Genomic DNA, 23,426 nt, shown 5'->3' with positions numbered 1-23,426 from the left:
TCTCTGCCTGCCTCTCTGCCTACTTGTGATCGCTCTCTGTCAAATAAATAAATAAACTCTTAAAAAATTTCTTTTTAAATTTTAGACTAGGTGGTGGTTACATGAGTACACGCACAGGTAGAATTCAGTGAGCTGTACGCACTAGGGTTTGTTCATTCATGTATGTCAGTGATTTCTCAGTTAGTGAGCCAGTGAGACACTGCTACATGGTCCCTAGAATAACTACATGAAAAGGACAAAGAATAGCAAGGGCCGGTAAGGAGGGTAAGGGGCTGGACTTGAACTCTGCTGCTGGAGTAGAAATAGATACAAATGCTGCAAAAAGGCTACTAGAACTGAGTATACACATGTCCTTTGTCCCAGTGACTCTACTTCCAGACAGACGACAGCAATGCCCACCTCTCTTCATCAAAAGACTACAATATTCACAGTAACATGTTCTGTCAAAATCCCGAGTGCCCATCAATAGGGGGGTGCATCTTGAATTGCATTATATCCACTCAAGAGAATCCTGCACACGAGTGAGAATGGAGGAGTTACACGCCGTGCCCTGATGCGATGAGTCTCATGCAACACGATGTGGAAGGAAAGAAGCCAGTTACAGAGAGTAAGTAATGGGCGGAGCCACATATACCAAGTACAAAACCAGACAAAACCTTCTATGCTGCTGACGGTCAGGACTGGTTACTTCTGTAGCATGGGAGGGAGGGACTCAAGAAAACGGATCTTGGGGTGCTGGTCATTTTGTATCCTGATTTGGGTAAGGTTACATGGATGTGTTCAGTTTGTAAAAACTGAGTTAATATATACACACTTCTTTTTATATATAATTATAACGCCTAGATGTGTATATATACACACACGTGTCATATATATATATATACATATGTAAGAAATTCTCTAACAACAGTATTTTAAAAATGAAGCAGGGAAAAGTGAGGTAGTGGTGGGTGGGGTCGTGATGTTAATCAAGGGAAAACTCCACAAGGAAGGTAACATTTGAATCAACTTAAGATGCAGGAGGATGCCAGGGAATGAGAACAGCAAGTAGGCCTGTATGCTTGGAGCAGAATGAAGGAGAGAAGGAGCAGGAGGTAGGAGTGTGGGGAAACAGGATTCCACATCATTAATTCATCAAACATCTTAATTACTTAAAGTACAGCTAAAGCACAAAGTTTAAGAACACAAATTAACACCTATTACTGAATACTCTTTCAGACTTAAGATTTGTCTTCCTTTTTAGACAAACCACTTTCAAAGATGAATAAAACCAAACAATTATAAGAACAAAAATATGCATAAAGCCTTGTCTATTAGTTGTTTCCTTTAAAAAAAAAAAAGACAATGTTGCACATACTTATCAAACAAAACATGTATTTGAAGAGCCAACTTCTTACTCGGGGTTTGGTTTATGGCTCATGCGTAGTGGACAGCACGGTTAAGCACCTACTATACAGGAATCACTATTAATATCACAATCAATAATAATCTAAAAACTGTGTGAATTATATAATTAAGTTTATTGACATTCCTCTTTCAAGTTTGCTGGTAACATATTTTCCTTATAGAATTTGAACTTCTCACTATATTATGAATTACTTTACATTTTACAAGTTTTTGAATAGATAATACATGTACATAGTACAAAATTCACAAAGTTTAAAAAAGAGGGTTGGGGGAGCCCTGGAGAAATAGGTCTCCCAGCTATTAAGGTCTTTGGTTTGATCATGTTATCCCTTTCCTGGAGTTGGTACACTGCTTTCTCCTGATTTTACAATCTTGTTTCGGGTTAAACACAATGATATAAGTTGGCTGGAATGAGCTATCAGTCAGCCAGAAAGGTCTCAGGAGACTAGGATTTCAGGGAGAGGTTCTGGATGGAAATGAGCACCAGGTCAAGAATAAGAGAGAAGAGGAAAAATAACTTGGAAATGGAGCCTGAGTCCCCCTCCTCCATGTTAGCAGAGCTCAGGAGGACCTCCATGCCCCCAGTCTCTGCCAGTGTTGTTAATAAATGCAGCAGAAACTTTTGGGGCAGGGCTGGCCACCCACCAGTCTTTTTCTGGCTCCAGCATCCTTCTGCAATTCTGAAGTGCCCGTGACAGCAGCAAAGGGAAGGGAAAGGACCCCCAAGGGACAGGACTAAAATGGGGTGCATGAGGCTATCCTGCGAGGGGAGCGACCAGAGGAGACACCTGAGATCCGAGAATCAGCATGAAAAGGAGGAGAGAAAGGCAGCCAAAGTTGAGCAAGGTGCCAACACAGCAGGGGTTGGACCCCCGTACCCAACACTCACACTGGGAGCACAACCAGGTGGGAGAAGACGGGGGCTGTGGGTTGTCGGCACTTTGGGAACATGGGCTACTGTGGAGTCACCGATTTCCTGTGCTCAGGCAGAAACCAGGACTGATGCCAGAACTCCACAGACAGTCCCATTGGGTGTCCCATCATACCTCCTGGGAAGTACAAACGCAGAAAGAGGCTCTGGAGAATTTGCTAAAATGCCTGGAATGATGCAAAACACCCATGCAGTGGGCCCTGGCCATACAGAGTTCCTTTTATATCAAATATCCCATAAGGAATGAAATCAAGGAAGGTGCCTTGTGAGACAGGTTCTGGCCAGGACTATCCCTCCCAGGGTACCATGTCACAGCACCAGAGCACCCATGCCCACCATCAGCTTGGCCTTTGGGAACTTCACAATCACGCCAGCCCAGGGAAAGTGCATACACCAAAGTGGCAATGAAAAGTCACCTGGCTTCTGGGACTGAAACCCCATTTACTGAGCAGAGGTTTCGGTGACCAGTTTTGTAACTGCCACACAAGATTAAGGGCAGAGGAGGAAGGCAAAAAGCAGAGACTGTCCTGGGCTCATAGGGCTGAGTGCTCTCAGAGCTACCCTTACTATAAACACAGCAGCATTCTAAATGTCCTACATTTAAAGCCCTGAGCAAATGTGAACCTTGGTCCCTCCTTTCTCTCCCTGAATTCTGCTTTCCTCACAATTCAGGGGGCTGGGATCTCCTTTAAAATAAAAATTTCAATGCCATCTAATACTCTGGGTTCCAAACTCTTGGAAAGGGAGGAGGACAATCCTATTTTAGCTAGAAAGGCATCCTTTATCCAATGTGTAACATTAACGCAGATCTAGCCATGCAGCCAAACACATAAGACATGTCTTCTTAGAGAAATGCAGAAACACGAAGGACTAAAGTAAGCTGAGGAAGAGAGGTTGGTTAACTGCCTTTGGGAAAGGAAGCAGGAAAGAGCGAGCAAGGGCAGGGTCACTGCTGTGGGCTGAATGGTTGTGTCTTTCCTGGCCCCTCAATGTGATAGGACTGGGACGTGGAGCCTTTGGGAGGTAAATGGGCTCACCAGAGGTCTCGAGGGACAAGCTCCCCAATGGGATTAGTACTCTCCCTCCTAAGAGGAATGAGTCCAGAGCTCGGTCTGAGCAGGCACTAAGATGAGGGCCCTAGCCAAGAACCAGATCTGTAGGCACCCCAGTTTTGGACCCGCTGCCTGCAGAACCATGAGAAAGAGACGCCGCTATTTGTGTACCCCCCGCCAGCCCGCGCCGGCCGCCGTGGTGTTCTGTTACAGCAGCTCTAGCCAGGGTGGGCAGCCGTGGAATCTGCTGGCCCTGATCTGAAAGGCTCACAGATGACACCTTTGATCTGTTTCTAAACCTTGAACTTATGAGCAGCAAGTGTGCTATTACAAGCTTGTGGGGCGCTGCTGGTGACCCCAGCAAAGGTGCTTTCCAATATCAGAAGATGAGGGCCTCATCCACTCTCTTGACCTATTTGTTAAATGGCCAGCTGTCCACACCCTCACGAATCCCCAAGGAAATGCTCACACACAAGCTAGACTTTCCCGAGACTCGCTGGGATACATTTGCTCAGTTAATACTGACCTGCTAGAAACCCTTGGTGACTTATAACAAAGAAAAGGTGTTTCACCGCAATTAAGAAAAAAGGAAGAAAGAAAAAAAGGCATAACGATAAATCCACCATTTCATCTGGCTTTAATGCAAAATTCTCAGGAAAGTTCCCCTAAGGACAGCAGGAACAGGGTTTGCTTTTCTAGATGCCTCTTTCCCTAGACCCAGCCAACTGTTTCAGTCTCCTGACTACTTACCTATCGATCTTATCAACCTGGCAGTGACCTCCTTCCTGCGTTCATGTGAGAGCTTTCGTTAGAAACCCACCTTGTTCAAGGTCCAGCTGTCTCTGTGACACGGACTGACCATCAGGCTTATGAGGACTTTCCACACATGGGGAGATGCAGGTGCTGGGGTGCCCTCGTGCCTGGTGGTGGGGGGGCCTTATTGGGGGGGAAGGAAGGAAGAAAAGCCTCCGCCTATAGTCCACAGCCCAGGACTGAGTACAGAAGAAATTCTAAACCAGCATACTAGTTTCCTAGATAGACCTGTCATGCCAGCATGATGCTACTAGGTGATTTCACCGCTCAGAGCCGATCTAAAAGGAGACGTGCGGAACTGGAGCTCCCACAACAGGCAGCAAAAGGGGACTGAGAGTCCAGGCCTCTCCCCAGGTCTTGGGCTCACTCAGCACACGCTCAAGCGGACCGCATTTCTTGAAATCTGCTCAAAGGAGGTGGGGGTGAAGAGGGGAGGTGATACTGCCATCCTTTGAAACTTGCAGAATCACAGCACATTTCAGTTAACCAGAATTACTCAGACCTTAAGCCTTCTTTCAGGAACAATGCAAAAGTTTTATGAAATCATTGTCTGCAGACGTTAATTTTCACAATTCATTTTAAAATGTTTTCATGGCTTTTTCTGATTATAAAAACAATATATTTCTGCCACGATTAAAAATAATTTTTAAAATAGACTTTTTTTTTGCAATTATAGACATGCATAAAATGAAAAGTAACAACTGGAGTAGTCCAGTGGATATATTTACTTGAGGTTTTAATTTTCTATGCATATATACATATACACTAATGAGTGTGTATGTGTGTGTGTGTGTGTGTATACCTTTTTCTTTCTTATGTATGTACTGCTTCTCGGTCTGTTTTCACTCGATGTGTCAGGGAACTGTTTCTGTGTCAATGCACTAGCCTCTCTTCCAGCTTCTCTCCTAACTGTGCAGCATCGGCTCCGCGGTCGGCGGCCTCACAGGTGGTCAGCCAGTTCCTCCTGCAGAGTGTCTGGGCTAGTTCTTCTTTGCTTCAGCATTTATGAGCAATACACTGAACATTCTCTACACATACTGTTTGCATAGGCATCGAAGTACATTTTCCCTCTCAAATCCTCACCATTACTATGAACGACACATGACCCAAGACAAGCGCCTGAGAGAGAAACGTCCAACCGGATTGTAAACACAGCGGCCACCACAGGCAGCGCGAGCCAGGAACAGCGCTCCAGAAGGGCCCTCATATGGCGCCCGCCCTGGCCTGTAAAGCGAGCCACCATCCCAGTGCTGGTGAGGACGTTTCCTAACTGCCCCCTGGAGCTTTGTCACAGCATGGGCACTCAGCTATGGTCTGCATCGCACTGGAACCCTGCGGTAATACGCCGGCAGGTCGGATTTCTTCGGTTCAACATCACGGTAGCTATTGACAGGAGCGGTCCTTTGTCCGTTTTTGCTGCAGAACTCACGGATAAAAACCAACTTCTTTACTCATTTGACTGCTGAGGAGCATCTGGACTGTCTCCAGTTACGAATGATGCTGCCATATGCACATGTGCACACACACCTGTCTGCACAGCCAGGAGGGGGACTACTGAGCCACAGGGAATGCAGATCTGCAACTTGAGCAAATAACACCAATCTGTTTTCTAAACGAGGTATAGAATTTATATACTCACTAGCACCAGGGCTTACCAGAGTTCTTATCACTCTACATGCTTGCCAATTCTCGGGATTGTCAAATGTTTTAATTCTGCAAATCGGGTGAGCAAACCACAAGATAATGATATTATTATTAATATCACTTCATTGTTTTGAAAATGTCCATTAAGCCTTTAACCCATTTTTCTACAGAACTGTCTATTTCTTGTGGATTTGTGGAAGTTCTTTAAACATTCTGGACACTTTTCCTTTGTCAGTTATAGATGATGAACTCGTTCTCCGCTCCCGCAGCTGGTGGGGTCTCTGGATGAACTGTAGTTCTTAACTTGATCTTAGTCAATTAACCTTTTCTTTTGCATTTATTTGCACTTTAAAAAAAAAAAAAAAAAAAAAAAAAGGAGAGAGAGCACGCCTGTGAGTGGGGGCGGGCAGGGCAGAAAGAGGAGGAGTTAGATAATCTCGAGCAGGCTCCCTGGCTCAGCATGGAGCCTGACCCCGGCTGGACACTGAGGATCATGACCTGAGCAGAAATCAAGAGTAGGACACTTGAAAAACTGGGCAACCCAAGGCACCCTCTGCATTTGCACTTTTAATCACTTAAATTTTTCCCTGCACCAAGATCATACAGACGGTTCTATACTACCTCCTAAAAAATACATCGTTTTGTTTTTCAGATTTAGGACTTTAATCCATGTGAAACTGGGTGTGTATACACAGGGTCCAATTTCACTGTTCTCCACAAAGTTCCACCAATTTACTTCTCTAATTCTGCTGCACCAATTCCCCACTGTACTGGTTATTAACTTTTTTTTTTTTTTAATACAAATCGCAGTGTCAGATTTATTAGAGAAGGGATTAGCAAACTTTTTTTTTTTTCTGTAAAGGTCCAGATGGTAAATATTTTAGGCTCTGTGAACCACATATAGTCATCTTACTGCATATTCTTCTTTTTCTCTAAGCTTCAAAAAATGTAAAAAACATTCTTAGCTGGGGGGGGGGGGGTCCTGAACAAAAGCATGCCATGAAAGTCAGCCTGTGGGCCGTAGTTTGCTGACCTTTATGAAGAGCAAGTCCCTCCTACTTTATTTTTCTTTAAAAGTAGCTTGACATATTAGTACTCAGGGGAGAGCAAGTCAAGACCACAATGAGAAAAAGAAAAGAAAGCTGGAAGACTTACACTTCCTGATTTCAAACTTACTACAAAGCTACAGTAATCAAAATAGTATGTTACTGGCCTAGGATAAACATACAGACCAAAAGACTAGAAAATAAACCCAACATGTATGACCAACTGATTTTTGTCCAAGACCACTCGACGGGGAAAGGGCAGATGTTCGACAGGGACCACTGGACATCAATGTGCAAGAGAACGAACGTGGATCCCTACCTCACTCCATATACAAAAATTAACTAAAAAATGGATCAACAGTCAAAATGTGAGAGTACATAGGGATAAATCCTCCTAATTCTGCGTTTGGTCACGATTTCTTATTTGACACCAAAAGCATGACCAACAAAGGAAGAAACAACAGATAAATTAATCTTCATTCTTTATGTTTCAAACCCTCCATCTGGAATCCCTTGCCTTTGGCCTGAAGTGAAGTCTTAGGTATAGCAGATAATAATCTCCTTCTCTGTTTGAAAAGGTCTCTGTTCTACCTGCATTTTGCAGAATTCTAGGTTCGTGGTTACACTCTCTCAAACACACCACTGCCTATAACATCATTCACTCTTTATGGTTTCTGTTGTAGCTCTTGGGAAGCAAACTGCCAAACTGTCCCTCCTTGAAAATTCATCTCTACCATTTTCTGTAGCTGCTTTTAAGATTTTCCTGTCTTTGGCTTCTACAGCTCTGTTGTGATAGGTATAGTTCTAGGGGTTTTATTTATTTTCTTTAATTAATCTTGCTTGAGACTCATTAGGATTCTTCACCGTGCTCTGATGTTTTGCCAGCCATTAGCTCTTCAGGTAGCGCCTTTGCTCCAGCCTTCTTTCTGTAACTCTTGCTGAAAAGTAGGTTAGACCTTTTTACGCCAGGCTCTGTGCCTCTCAACTGAGCTTTCTTATTTTCCTTCTTCGTCTTTCTGTTCTACGTTCTTGAAATTTGCTTCCTGTATTTCTTCTACTTTATTAATATTCCTTTTTATTGGACTCAAACTACTGCCTAACACATCCACTGCGTTTTAATTTTGGTGTTTGTATTTCCCAATTCTAGAAGTTGTTTTAAAATATGTTAAGTCACTTTTGATAGTTCCCAGGTTTTTTCCTGGAGAAATTTTCTAACTTTTATTTTCCTGAACACATTAAGTATCATTGTTTTAATTAATTAATTTATTTTTTTAAGTAGGCCCATGCCCAGCACGGAGTACAACACAGGACTAGCACTCAAATCCTGAGATCAAGACCTGAGCTTAGACCAAGAGCCAGATGCTTCACCGATGGGAGTCCCAGGCGGCCCAAGTATAGTTGTTTTAAAGTCTGTGTCTGGTAAGCCCAATGTCTAAACACTTCTGCTGTCCTTTCTTCTGGTTCTAGGCACTGTGCCTTGTTTCCTTGTGATTATGGCTATCTCTAAGGATGCTCCCCTCAACCCCTATCCTTAAAAACATTTCTGGGGAATATCCAAGGTTTAGGACGAAAGTGTCTTTCCCAGAGAGGTTTCTGTCTGCTTCCACCAGGTACTCAGCCACACTACCCTATATGGTATCACTTTAAACTAAACTCAGAGCGCTGGGGGGTTTCTTGGACTGCCTTACAGAGCCGAGGACCACGTCCTCAAGGGAGCCTGCCAGGACGGTTTCATCTCTTCCCCTCCCTGCCCTGGTTCAGCAGTCAGGCAGTGCTCTCCACTCTCCCCATTCTGGGGGTTTACTTTGGTTCATCCCCCTCCTACGCCCCAAGGTCCCAGCTCACTGCAGGGGGATTTCCTATCAGATTCCTCAACTCTGGCAATCTTAAGCCTCTACCTCCTTTTGAACCCTGAGAAGTCTATGGAACAGCGCAGTTTCAGGTTCATGGCTTAGATCACTGGACATCTCAGGGAAGCGGCCGCCAAGGCTCAGCTCCCCTCTGCAGGTCTCACACTCTCGGGTTGGCCTGGTGACTCTTTACCATCTTCTCGGCACTTAGAGGCTTTCATAAAGTTGTTTTCAACATTCCATTGAGCATTTTCAGTTATCTTCGGCAGAAGTCTCTGGATAACAAGTCTGCGGTAATTAGGAGCCAGAAATCTCACAGTTACTGCTTCAGAGTAAATTCCTGGGAAGATGAATTACTGCCAGAGGAAGTAACACTCTTTGCTTTGACACACACTGACAAACCGAACCACTTCACTCTCCTGCCACCTACGGATGACAGTACCTATTTCCCAGGACCTCAATCAGCGAGTTCTTCACCACCACGACCAGTCTGACTGACAAAAAGTTACTTCATGGGGTGCCCGGGAGGTCGGTGAAGCGGCTGACTCTTGGTTTCAACTCAGGTCATCACCTCAGGGTTGTGAGATCGAGCCCCGCATCAGGCTCCTCTCTCAGCGAGGAGTCTGCTGGAGATTTTCTCACTCCCTCTGCCCTTCCCCTGCACGCGTGCTCGCTCTCTCTCTAAAATACTCTTAAAAAGAAAGGTTACTTTGTATTTGCACTTGCAAGGTGAGCAGTGAGGATGGCGGGTTTGACTTCTGCAGTCTTCACATACTGGCTCGTAAGAGCTCGTGTTGGAATTATTTCGTATGCTCTCAACATATTAAAAAACACCTTTGTTACATGTTGCGATTTTTTCCCAATTTGTCATTTCCCCCTTAACTTTCTTTGTGCTGATGTTTGCCATACAGAAGCGAAAAATGTTAACTCAGTCAAATCCATTACTCTTTTCTCTTGGGGTTTCTGGCCTTGTTATCACACAAAATACTCCATTATTAACTCCAACCACTGTCACACCTCAGAGATGATGCAGGTTCGGTTCCAGACCACTGCAGTAAAGTGCACAGCAGAATAAAGCTGGTCAAATGAATTTTTTGGTTTCCCACTACACACAGAAACTAAGTTTAAGCTACGCTGTAGTCTGTTAAGTGTGTGGGGGCATTATGTCTAGAAGTGCCTTAAGAAAGAAATGCTTGGGGGCACCTGGGTGGCTCAGTGGGTTAAAGCCTCTGCCCTTGGCTCAGGTCATGATCCCAGGGTTCTGGGACCGAGCCCCGCATTGGGCTCTCTGCTCAGTAGGGAACCTACATCCTCCTCTCTCTGCCTGCTTCTCTGCCTATTTGTGATCTCTGTCTGTCAAATAAATAAATAAAATCTTAAAAAAAAAAAAAAAAAGAAATGCTTGATGGCTACGAGACGCTAACCATCCCGAGCTTTCAGGGAGTCCTAATCTTTAGGGAGTCCTAGTCTTGCCTTGTCGTCAACGGCTGCAGACTGATCAGGTGGCAGCTGCTGAAGGTTGGGATGGCTGTGCCAAGTTCTCAAAATAAGACAGCAATGACGTTTCCTGCACTGATGGGCTCTTCCTTTCACGAGGGGTTTTCCTGATGCGCGTGATGCTGTTGGATAGCATTTTACCCAAGGGACTTTCAAAACTGGAGTCAATCTACTCCAACCCTTCCGCTGCCTTACTAACTCTGTTTATGCAATATTTTAAATCCCCTGGTGTCATTTCAACAACCCTCAGAGCATCTTCATCGGGAGCCAACGCCATCTCTAGAAACCACACTCTCGGTTCCTCCGTAAGCAGCAGGTCCTCATTCTCTCAAGGGCCGCAGTTCAGCCCTGCCTGCAGGCTCCACTTCTGGGGCTCCCGCTATTTCCATAACCCTTTAATTTGTAAAGAACACTCGACCTGCAAAGCGCAAGGGAACGAGGTCGGCCTGCACGTATCACATTTCCACCCGGACCATGAAGGCACCAGCTTACAAATCCTCCAGAGGCAGGGCTTGACAGCAACATTATCCACAGGGATTTGCGTTAAAATGCTTAACACTTCATGTTTTTCCCCCTAAAGGAGCAGATTTTAGAGGTCTGTAAGTATATAATACTATTCATGATTAATGAAATGAAAGGGAAAAGCCAACATCATGAGCAAGAACATATAAGTTTCTCACCAGCCCCCGATCCAAGAATAGCACAAGTCTGTTTCCTGCTTCTGTGTCCTCAGGCAAGAGCCACCAGGAGGAAAGCTCGGTGTGGCGCCGCACCCCCCGCCCGGCACCGGGATTAGGACCCGGACCAGCCGTCAAAGGCTGGAGCTACTCGGGGTTCTCTGCACTGTAGTTCCGCCAGGCCCTTCACTAGCTGTGTCCCTGCAGCCAAAATGCTTCAACTCCCAGGCCTCAACCCATCTCAGGAGCAAACAGGAGGATTTGGTTAGAGGATTTCAAGCCCCTCTGACATGAACAGTTAGTTTTAAGAAGGCTGCATTTCGGGGCACCTGGGTGGCTCAGTGGGTTAAGCCTCTGCCTTCGGCTCAGGTCATGATCTCAGGGTTCTGGGATTGAGCCCCGCATCGGGCTCTCTGCTCAGCAGTGAGCCTGCTTCCTCCTCTCTCCCTACTTGTGATCTCTCTCTCTCTCTCAAAAAAAAAAAAAAAAAAAAAAAAAAAAAGAAGGCTGCATTTCCCACTATGAATCACTATGAAAGTTACCTCAGTTTGAAAGGTTAAACGCACATGCATACACACGGTACCAAAGTGAAACTAACCTCTAGTCTCCTAGTACCTGAAACAGAACTCCACTTTCTCCTGAAGTTATCCATGAATTTCAAACACTTCTGAGCTGCTCTTCTGAGATAAAGATGATGCCTTCTCTGTCCCTCCATCCGTAGGAGTCCGCACCTGCACCCTTGGCTGCATCTGTAGTCACGGTGATGCCCCCACACAGGAAGGGCTCCCCAGGAATAAAGAGGCACACGACGGACATGCTGCATCTCAAGGGCATTACACTGAGACAGAGGTCAGCCTCCAAAGGTCCCACACTGTAGGACGGCATTCATACAACCTGATCATCTGTAGGGATGAAAACAAATCAGTGGTTGCCAGGGGCCGCAGTGGGGGAGGAAAGGAGCTGTGTGACTACAAAAGGAGCAGCACGAGGGAGATCTCTGTGGTGAGGGAGCACTTCGTTCTGTGTCCTGACTCCAGGGGCGGTCACCTGCGACACAGAACCTCACACGCGCACACACACACACACACTGCACCTCTGTCGATTTCATGGTTTCCTTATTATATTGGAGACCGTGAGATCTACCCACGGGGAAAACAGGCCAAGGACGCAGGGACCTCTCTGTACTATCTTTGCAACCTTCCACGAATTTATGATTACCTCAAAATCAAGAAGTTAAATTAAGAAGTTAATTTATCACTAATTAATCAAAATTAAGAAGTTAAAGAAAAAGGTCTGACAAAAACAGGCACCTAGAAACAGACAAGTATAAATCAATGGAAACGTCTTCCCCAAAGAAGAAAGGAAGTAAAGGGTACCACCGGCAACTCACAAAAGAATAGTTATAAATGGCTAATACACATAAGAAAAAAACCTAATAATCATGAAGTTGTTCCACTTTTCAGTTGGTAAAAATTTAAGAGGAATGAAACTAGCATGGCTGGAGATAAAACGCAGAACAGCGGAGGGACAGGGAAGTCCTGTGCTGCACGGCATGAGAGGGGCTCTTTGCTGACTTCAGTGTTCACTAATTAAAGACCAATTCCATGCTAATGGGACACCTGTGACCTCAGCTGCTCCCCCAGCAGCACAGGAGGGGCTGACGCTTTCCCTGGGGGTGTGTAGGTCTCTAAGCTGCCCTCTGCTGCCCTAGATCCTCACTCTTGGCACCTGGAGGAAATGAAGGGTGACTGACCTCCACAGAAAGATGGGGACGTGCAGCCTGATGCACGTCCCTGGCAGCGACAGCAGGATGCGTTTGGACACAGATACCATGAACGCCGGGTTTACTTCCGTGGGCTCCAGAGGCCGTTCCAGACACACAGGTGGCCCAGAAGTAACTTGCAAAGAGACACGGACTTTCCAACAGTGTCCTCAATTTAACATCTAAAATAAAATACTGGGCTCAGTATGAGCCACAGGGCTGATGCTGAGGGAATCCTTAAGCTGGATGGGCAGTGAGACCAGAGGACCTCCAAATTCCCCTCTAGTTCTATGACACAGACCTGACCACTTCTCATTGCCTCCACCATGATCATGCTGGTCCGAACCCCCACTCTGTCACCTAGATTACTGTAAAAGCCTCCAAACAGGCCTCCCTGTTTCTATTCTCAAAACAGGGGCCAAAACAATCGTGTTAAAATGTAAATCAAACCAAAGATATCCCTCTGCTCCTGGGAACCCGTCCCCTCTTACTCTACCTGCTCACTGGGCTCTGGAACACAGGCCTGACCCCACCTCAGGGCCTTTGCACTGGTCACTCTCCCAGCTAGGACACTTCCCTCTTCCCCTGACATCTACAAGTCCTGCTCTCCCACCTCCTTCAGGGTTCTCAAGTGCCACTTGGGGGAAGCTACAGAAGTCTGGGCTCCCAGTACAGACACAGAGTCTTCAACAAAGTGGCCCAGGTGTCTCTGCCGTGCTCTGCACATCACTTCCACTGTGGGCTTGTGCCGAGCACCCAGGTTCTCAGCACTGGTCAATAGCCTGTGGGGAGGTGGAGGGGTTGGGGCAGACGTGTCCAGTCATTTTAAGAGCAAGACTCAGAACAGAGTCCCAAGGCTGCACCAGACCATGCATAGTAGAATATGCAGCCTGGCTCGGGGGCCATACACTCAACACAATTACCGTGACGGCAGGGAGCACAGAACCCCCACCCTGTGATCACCCTGTTTATCCAAGCATGCTCCCCCTCCCCACACTCTCCCAGCTCCCTGATGCTTTCCTCTAACACACGCAACACATGCCTGCTGGTTTAGCGACTGGCTCCTCTTATCAGAAAGTCAGCTCCTTGCATTGTTTGTTTGCTGCTTTTCCCCAGGACACAGGGCGGCTGCTCCACAAATATTTGCAGCAGGAATGAATTCCACAGAATTCAGAAGGACACAACAGGATGGTAAGCACAGTTGTGAGGTGTCTGCATTAGTCGGTACAGGATACTTCAGTGTCGTTATATGCTCTTATGACTGGCTCCTTACTCAACAAAGGAGAGTTCCAATAACTTAGAGACCCAATTCCCCCCTCCCTGGGGCTCCATACGGAGCACTAACCCCTGCCCCCAATCAACTCAGAGGCAGAAAGGTCCCAAAGGGACTGGGCAGAGGCTGCTGGCTGCCAGCCCGGCCTGGGGTTCTGTGCTTCTGGCTCAGGAATACCAGGCTGGGAGGGCCCACAGGCAGCAGCCGCCCCTGCAGGTGTGGCCAGAGGACTCAGCTCCAAGATGAGATTGACGAGGATGCGCCTGGCGAGACTCCTAGGAAGTTGCCCTAGAAGGAAGAGGCCGGCCGCTCCTCCACACCCACTCCTGTTCTCTGGCTGGGGCGTAAGCCAGGGAAAGGAGCCCCACGACAGGACACTGGGAAGGGCCTGGACAGAGGCCTGCCCTCCCATCCCTGGACTGGCTGTCCCGGAACAGAGAAGGGGAAAAAACCAGTCCCTCCCATGTGGGGTTTTCTGCCACGTGCCACCAAATGTCGCAGGAGCAGCAGACGCCCAAGAGCACCAGCATCGTCTGAAAGCAGAAAGATAGTCTAAAACGCCCCAAACTGCACTACAGGAAACATCGCAAGCTACAGGAAAATGCTCACTGCACTGCTGGGGGTTTTCTTGTCTCCCTCTCGTCTAAACCCTCCGATGACAGCATTTAAAAAAAAAATCACGATCACAGGGTATCCTGAGAGCAGAGAGAAGATGGGGATGAAGGAGTCCAGGGCGCGGCAGGTGCCCGAGCGGCACTTGGGCGGGCAGAGACCCAGCCAGACACAGTGGAAAACGGCTGCGTTCTCCCCAGACAGCCTGCAGACATAACCTGTCACCTGCCAGGCACGCTGCGACCTCAAGTCTTACTCCTAACCCACCAGCTTCCAGGGAGTGCTGCCTGTGTGGCTGAGAGCACCAGCCAGGCCACCACGGAGGACATCTCTCCCTAGAAGGACGGGGCTGGCTGCAGGTAACTGGGCTGCTGGGGAGCAGACCCTCTGACTCCTGTGCACTCAGGGAAAGCCACGGAAAGTGACTGTAGCTACAAATCGCTTTATCTTCACTCTCGCCCTCTCGAGTCCCAGAAGCTCACTAAGAGAGCTGAGGAACGTGAACCTGCGGCATCCAGCCTTTTGAAAAGGGACCGGTTCATTCTTTCCTCAAATGATGTAACTGATGTTTGTTTCAGGAATGTGAAGGAGAATCTGGGGCACTACTTTACCCCGGAGCTTTAGGGAAGAGGCATTCCAAACCTAAGAACTTGTAAACCCTGTTCCTAAACCCTCAAGAAGCCCACATCCCAGGGGTGAGGGACAGGAGGAGCAGGCGGCCAGGCGAAGCCCCTGCAGACTGTGCCTGGCAGAGCTGTGCGATCAACTCGGAGTAATTCCGAAGTCCCGGGCACCACCAAACCGAGTCTGATGCACGGGGACCTCATGCCAGGCACCGGGCCGGCAGTCCCAGGGCGTCTTTCAGAGCCAGCGCGCTATTCCCTAAGCCACAGGGTCACTTTCACTCTGAAAACATCACACTCAGTGTCTTCTAAGGAGGCATCATCCACACACAGAACCATGATGAACACCGTCTGCCACATCTAAAGCAGCCTGAACCCCAACCTTTCCGAGCAACCTCCAGGAAGGTTACGGGGACTCAGCTCCTTGCAATGTGACAGGAAACAAAAATCATTCTGTGTCATAAGCACAATTGCCTGATTCCCAGAAATCAAGAAACCCCGTGCAGTCCACATAAACTTGCTCCTCTGAACTGAGCCTTGAGTCCCATCTTCCAAAGCCAGAGAAGGAAGGCAGTCTCAGGAAGGCACAAGGCCCTGCCACTTGGAAATACGCGCTGAACGGCTGTGAGAAGTGGGTTACAATCCACGTGGCCTGTCCTGTGTGTGAGGCACACCTCCTGAGCGGTGGCCCCAGCTCTGCACAAATGCCACGGGAAGGCACGTGAGGACTCCAACAGGAGGCACCAACAGAGGACACACCGGACGTGGAGCCCCACCAAGCCCTAAACGCAGCAGGTCGGCCACACTCTGGAGAGCATGCTGTGAGAAGCCACAACCGGCTCCATCTGTTCAGGGAGATCAGCACCCCGTGATTTCCCTCACTGCTCACCCGGTATGTCTGGGGCACTGGGGGAGTCCAACGGTGAAGGTGAAGAAGAAAATTAACTACAGAACAAAGAAGTGTGCAAAAGACCAGCCCCCACCCCGGTGGTAGCGGTAAAGCTAGGAGGGAAGCTAGACCTAGATGGCCCGAGCCCAGAGAAGCGGGCAGAGCTATGGAAGGCCCAGAGCAGCTTCCTGCTGCCCTCATGGCCCCGCCCGTCGTCCGCAGCGCCCCCTCTCCCATCTCACTGCCAACGTCCCCAGTAGTTCACTCTATCTCATCTTTATAAATCTTGAGAAAACCTCTCCCCTGACCACTACCTGCCACATTAGAATTACCCATTTTCTCCCTTTGTAGACTCCCTAATGTAGACTCTATATTCCTCAAGTATATTGCCTGTAGCATTTTACTGCTATCACTTGTTTGCACACCTGCTTTCAGATTGAATGGGACTCGCCTTCGGCACAGGACCTGGCATGCAGAAAGGGGGAAAGCGCGCCGGCCGCAGCCCAGCGAGGAGGACGACGACGTGCGAGCCCATGGGCCCTGGTGCTGCAGGAGTTACGCCCCGAAGACAGCAGGCACACAAATGCCATACCGTTCTGATGAACGAGACCCTAAATTCAAAGGTATAATAGAAAGCAGACAAACTGTGGAAATCATATCCCTATTTGGTATTACAAGCAGATTAATTAGTTCGTAATTTGCAAGACATGTTTAAAAATCCAAAATTTTCTTTTATTAGAAAAAGGTCATAGAAGTAGACAATATTTATATTCATTGCGCCTATGAGAAAAACTTCTTGGTTTAGCGTCTCGCTAGGTCTTATTTATTCGAAAGCTAAGGTCCAACGTGGTACGGGTTCTCTTCCTTTCTTTTTCCTGAGCTGTGGGCTGTACTGAATTCTGTGTCTGAATGGCAGTCGACAGCCACGAACACACAGAAGGGCACAGCCGTGTCCTCTCCAGAGCGGCAGAAGTCCCCGCCCTGCACACCCACCCTACCCACCACCAAGGAGAAAGGGCCCTCACAAGGCTGTCATCAGACTTGGCCTTTCTTCTTCCCCTTTTAGTTTCTGCCTCTGCCTGGAACGGCCAGTAAAACCAAGAGGGCAGAGGGAACAGGAAAAAAAACCTAACACCTGCCTCACAGCAATTCTCAAAGCTACTGGATTTCTCCACTGAGAGACCGTCAAAGGCTTATCACCCGGGGAGGAGACAAAAAGCAAAAACAAGCCGATGAAGCGTCACACTAGAAAAGTTCTGAAACAAAGTGGAAGATCCACAGAGAGGAAAGGCCAGGGGTGCACTGCAGACGGGGGAGAGAGGGCTGATCGTGCTGTATGACAACGCTCACACCCCTCACGGCTGGCAGTAACCCCACGCCTCGGCTGTGAGGACTAGGAAGGGTTATTTCAAGAAAAGGCTCTAATTTTTTAAAATAAAGCATACAGAAAAGCACAAAGTATGAGAATAACAAACACACATGTACCTGCTACCCAATGAACCAAACCCACGGTCACTGTGGCCCCTGCTTTAGGACAGTCCTGAAGGACACAGAGCTCCCTGGAACCATGCGCTTCCCAGGTACCGAGTCTTCTGAAAGACTGGCTGGTAGGGGGGGCCCACAAGATGGAAACAGAAAGACGGATACCCACCTTCCAGCAGCTTTACTTGAACCCCAGGGCAAGGTTAAGTCTAGATTAAAAGATCTCGGGGACAGGCTCATGGTTGGTCTTATCACGGCTGTAGCCCAGCACACTGCAGTGTCCAGCACACAGAAGGTGCTCCATAAATGTTGGGTGAATGAATGAACGGAGGAACAAGCAGACTGCTTCTGAGGCCCGAGTTCCTTATGGCGATAACTAAGACATGGCCTGCAGCAAACCATAGCCTCTCCGGCTTACTTCCCTGTCTGTACCCACACGAGACCTTGACCTACGCAGCCGGGAGGTCCCTTCCAGCTCGAGGACACTGCATGCAATGGAACAAGCAGACAGAAGTCTGATAAAACTGCCCCAGCGTACCACCTTCCCAGGCCGAACGCTTCTTCAACACGAATTGTAAATAATTGGCTCTGGATGTTTGCACTTGCTTCTTTGGTAAATTCTCGATTGGTGGTAGCGATTTCCGCCTTCTCTCCCAGTACATGCCAGTGGACAGGGAGAAAGACTTCGACCCCAAGTTCATAGCAGGGTATCGTATTCCCTGGTTGTTTCTGATGCTCCTGCCCTTTAGAAGATTAAGGTTTCCTTTCCGTGACAACCACCCTCTTGTTCTTTTGATTCTTCCCCCTTAATTTTTAAAGTAAACTTGAAAAAGACTGCGAAGAGGAGAAAGCGTTCTAAGAATGTCACCTGTAAGATCCGCCAGTAAAATGAATGGGCGTAAGCTTGAGAGAAACAGGGTATCTGCATTGTCGCCCAATATTTAATGGTAACGAGAGTGACAGGAACTTTCCAGCAGACACCCTGGCAAGCACGGCCTTCCCAGAGCGCTGCAGGTTCACGTCACCGGGAGCTGAACCCCTGAAAGGATGCTCTGAGGGCACACATCATCCCTTCTGCGGTTTTCTTGCCCCAAAATGCATCATCTCATCCTAATGATGAGGAAATACTAGACAAACCCAAACAGGGACACTCCACAAAGTAAGTGACCAGTGCTCTCTAGGTGTCGAGGTCACAGAAACCAAGAAAAGATGGAGGATGGTCACGGGCTGAAGACTAAGGAGTGTGGTGACTAAGGCCGGGAAAATGTATGCTGGGACCTCGACGGTCTTCAAGGAACTTCTGCTGAAGGTCCAAGCAGCCGCGTACAACGCAACCATGCGATCATGCCGCCCGGAGGCCTGCGCACTCACCAGCTGGAACTCGCTCCTCCGGCTGAAAGCCTCCCTGATGCCGGAGTCCCTCCAGAGAGCGCTGAGCGCTGGGACGTACAGCTGGAAGGTGGCGGGCTCCACGGGCAGCCCCGCCTTGTTCTCGAAGGCCAGGAGGAACATGCCGTGCTTCTCATTCTCCGAATACTGCCATGGAATGCCAAGCTTATCTCGTGCATCGACAAGAACCCGTGAGCCCTGCGAGAGGAAAGACACAGAAAGGGTTTAACTGTGACGAGAGCACTACAGAGAGCCTCCGCCTGGGCATCGACGGTCCTCAAGTAGGAAACTCCCAGGCCCCCACCAGGACCTGTCCCTTGGTTTGCTCCTCGATACCAGGGGGACACAGGACAAAACCGAAATGGACCATGAGCCGAGCGGCCTGCCCCTGGCACTAATATAGGAGCTAGGGTGGAGGGGGGGGCAGATCCTCGATTTAATGCCACCATGGCTAGTGATGAGGAGAAACTGTTTTCATTATTAAGACTTTTATTTGTTTTGAGAGAGAACATGAATGAGAGAGCAGGAGTTGAGGGGAGCTGCAGAGCAAGAGAGAGAAGACGACTCCCTGCTGAGCAGACTCAACCCCAGGACCTTGGGATCATGACCCAAGCAGAAGGCAGATGCTCCACCAACTGAGCCACCCAGGCGCCCACTGTTTTCATCATTTCCTTAGTTCCTCACTGTTAAAAGATAAGTATTTTCCAGCCCCTTTCTGACCCTCGGCAGTTGGGGCTGAGGGGATGGAGAACTGCCTTAAGTACAGGAGCAGAGGCGTCTGGGCTGCAGGGGACAGGCCCCCCGGGAATAAGGTCCAGTTCATTCTTAGGCTAGGGCTTCTGAATGAGCAGTACTGTAGTAATAAGCCAGTTTCTGAGTTCGAGGGGACCCAGTGGATACTGTGTTGGGCCAAGAGCAGCAGGGAGCCTGTCTGGAAAAGCCTTCACGGGTTCAGAGTGGTCTGGTGGGACCCCGAACAACTGGGAACAGTAACTCACCCCCTGGCACAGAGAACCCCAGGATGCTCACTGCCCACTTGGCACTTGCTTTAAAAAAAAAAAAAAAAAAAAAAAAAAAAAAAAAAAGAGCTTTATTGGGTATAAGTCATACAACATACAATTCCCCCATTTAAAGTGTACAACTCAGTGGTTTTTAGTTGGCAGCTACCCTAAAAAGTTTCACTTCCAACACTTGGGTCAGAGCAGACTCCTCAGTTCTGCCTTCTTACTATCTCTCCTGCTGCGTCAGTTTGGTGCCTAAGACCTCTGTTTCTGCCTGGAACCACCAAGTTGAATGTAACGGGGACCAAAAAGAATAGGTAGGATCTCTCCTCCAGGCCTGGCAGATCGGGACTGCTGGTGAGAGGCGTTTCTGTGAGTTTCTTCCTTAGGGTCCACCCGCATCTGCCGCTGGTAACCAGGTCCATCTGTACTGATCCACAAACATGCATTCAATGCTTACTCTGGGAAAAGCACAAGCTAGCACTGCGGGCAAGCAAAATGTTTACGAAGCAGAGTCTGATCTTCAGAAACTCAGAATCTAGCTAGACAGAAAGACCTAGGAATTCAACAATATTAACACTCATTCATGATAAAAATGCCCAGAAAACTAGAAATAGAGGAGAACTTCCCAAAACTTCATGAACACTGACAAAAACCTACATCTAAATCCTTTCCTCTGAAACTGGGAGCAAGACAAGGCTGGCCATTCTAAGCAGCACCAATTGACATGGTAATGGTAGTTCTTGTCAGTATGGCAAGGTAAAGACAAGATATATAAGGTGTAAAGACCAGAGAGAGAGCGAAAATAAAACCAAGCCTCCTTTCAGATGAAATGAAATGGTAGTCTTTGTAGAAAATTCCAAGGAACCTACCAAAAAAGCCTCCTAGAATTCAAGTGAACTCATTCAGCAAGGTCCCTGAATGTAAAAATCAATCCCCAGAAGTCAACTGTTTACTAGAAGTGAGGATGTGGAAACGGAAATCTAAAAGGCAGTATTATTAGCAATTACTAGGAAAATATAAATCTTATAAAACATGAATAGGACTTGTATGCTGAAAACAAAATGTTGATGAAAGAAATCCAACTAAACCTACTAAATGGAGGAACATACCATGTTCATGGATTGGAAGCTTTAGAACAGTAACGAATCAATGCTCTCTAAACTGGTACACAAGTCTAACATGAGGTCTATAAAATCACAGCAAAACCTTTTACAGGTACGGATGTGGATATGGTGTGTGTTGTGTGTGTGCGTGTTTTAGTTCTGAAATTTACGGAAAGGTGCTAGATTAGCCAAAACAATTTAGAAAAACTAAGTGAAAGGAATCACTCAACACTTCCTATACAGCTACAATAATCAACACTGTGTGGATTCAGTGACATAGGTCAACTGAACACCGGTGAGAACCCAAAGATGCTCCCACACAAGTATGGCCTGCTGATTTTTGTAAGAATCCAAAAGCAATTACACCGAGGAAGAAGAATCGTTTGAACAAATGATACTGTAGCCACTGGACAACCACAGGCAACGGAAAAAGGAGCCTTACCCCAAAAGTTAGATCTTATATAGAATTAACTCAAAACATAAAACTAGAGTGGAGGAGAAAATGTTCAGTATCTACAGCATTGTCCTAAATGCATGATTCATAAAAGAAAGATACCCATAAACTGGATTTCATCAAAATCAAAACTCTGTTCTGCAAAAGACTCTCGTAAGAGGCTGAAGAACAACAACAACAACAACAACAAGAAAAAAGGAGGCTGAACAGAGGCTCTCTGGGCTGGGAGGTGATATTTACACACCACTTCTCTAACAAAGGACTCCTATCTAGAATATATAAAGAGCACTCAAAACTCAACAGCTAGAAAAAACAAAAACAAAAACACAAACAAAAACTCAACAGCTAGAAAAACAATCCAGTCAGAAAATGGGCAGAAGGTATGAAGAGATGTTTCACCAGAGAGCACACACACACACACAGCAAGTGAGCAAGTGAGGGCGAAGCAGGTGGGACCTCGGCAAGGTACTGCCATCCACCATTAAAACAGCTAAAACAAACCCAGCAAGGACAGCAAATGGGGTGAGGACACAGAGGTGCTTGCTGTCTCATGTGCTGGTTGGGGGTGGGGGCAAGATGGCACAGCCACTCTGGAAGCCAGTTTTCCATTTTCTTCAACAATTAAACACATACCTCTCATTCAATCCAGCAATCTCACTCCTAGGCGTTGAACCCAGAGAAGCGGGAATTTAGGTCCTCACAAAAACATGTGCAAGAATGTCCAGAGCAGCTTTATTTGTAACAACCCCGAAGTCCCTCAACGGAGAAACGGTTGCACACCGGGCGGGCCTCCACACTACGGAACAGGACTCGGCAGTAGAAGAGAACAAACACTTGCATCATGAGACAACCCAGGTGGATCTCAACATGATGCAGAGTAGAAAAAGGCAGTCCTGAGAGGTCACATACTGTGTGGCTGTTTCTATAATATTCCTGAAGTGACAAAGTTATAAAGACAGGACACAAATCAGCAGCTGCCAGGGACTGGGGATGACCAGGGAAGCAGGAGGGCAGGTGAGGATCTTGGAGGTGAGGGAGCTGAGCTGTGTTGGTTACACAGACCCTCACATGGGAGAGCACGTCACAGAATCTTACACACACACACACACACACACACACACACACAGCACCAGCGTCCATTTCCTGGTGGTGAGTTTGCACTGCAGTTCTAGAAAATGTAACCACTGGGGGAAACTGTGTGATACCTCTCCCTGTTATCGTTGTGGGTTCCTGAGAACTAATTATTTCAAAATAAAAGCTTTTTATGAAGTTAACCAGCAGCCGTGACAATAAATGCTCCAATTTCGTGGTGTGGAAAGGGAAGGTTTACTAGGGGCCAGCAGGAAAAGGGAGACAGATGGGTCTTGAAGGGAGCTTTCAAAGTGCAGGTTAGCATCAGCAAGTGGTAAGAGTGGATTAGAGCCCACCCTGTGGGGGGAACAGGACTTGACTAAATCCTCAGCTCTCCTGCCTCTGGGTCCTTCCCATCTCCCCACTTCCTCTGAGAACTTCACACCAAACTCCCGTCTGCCCAAAAGGACAATATCGGAAAGCTTCAGGAACCTAAAAAAACAAAGGTGTTTCATATTCTCCACGTGCTGCACGACAAAAAGATATCTGTGTACAGAGAAGGTAGATGAGATCTCTCCAGTGAGATTTCTAGTACAGGGTCTAGTACAGGGTTACATCCAGGGTCACTGCAGCTTTGTGCAAATCAGACAAAGCTCTCCACTGTCCTGGCACATGAGGCACCTTGTTCAGCGAAGGAGCTGGGTCAGAATTTCGACACCCCATGACCCCCGGCCCCAGCCCCCAGTCAGGTAACCAGCCCACCTACCATTCCTGACCGCCCAGCCCACACAAGTCACACCCAGCAAATTCAGTCTGACACACCAGGTATCTTTTCAGTGCTCTTTTC

The 23,426-nt window shown here is 47.6% G+C and overlaps 1 protein-coding gene across 1 annotated transcript in view; it reads right to left on the bottom strand.

Annotated features, from left to right (window-relative positions):
• Positions 1-23,426, bottom strand: part of GNA12 (G protein subunit alpha 12) — a 100,125-nt gene that overhangs the window by 37,260 nt on the left and 39,439 nt on the right. The window contains exon 2 of the mRNA XM_047713421.1: positions 18,930-19,145. Within this exon, the coding sequence (XP_047569377.1) occupies positions 18,930-19,145 (216 nt within the window). The remainder of the gene's footprint in view (positions 1-18,929; positions 19,146-23,426) is intronic.

Source organism: Lutra lutra, chromosome 18 (assembly GCF_902655055.1).
Source record: "Lutra lutra chromosome 18, mLutLut1.2, whole genome shotgun sequence".
Taxonomy (NCBI): Eukaryota; Metazoa; Chordata; class Mammalia; order Carnivora; family Mustelidae; genus Lutra; species Lutra lutra.
This window is presented reverse-complemented; position numbering and strand designations above follow the sequence as displayed.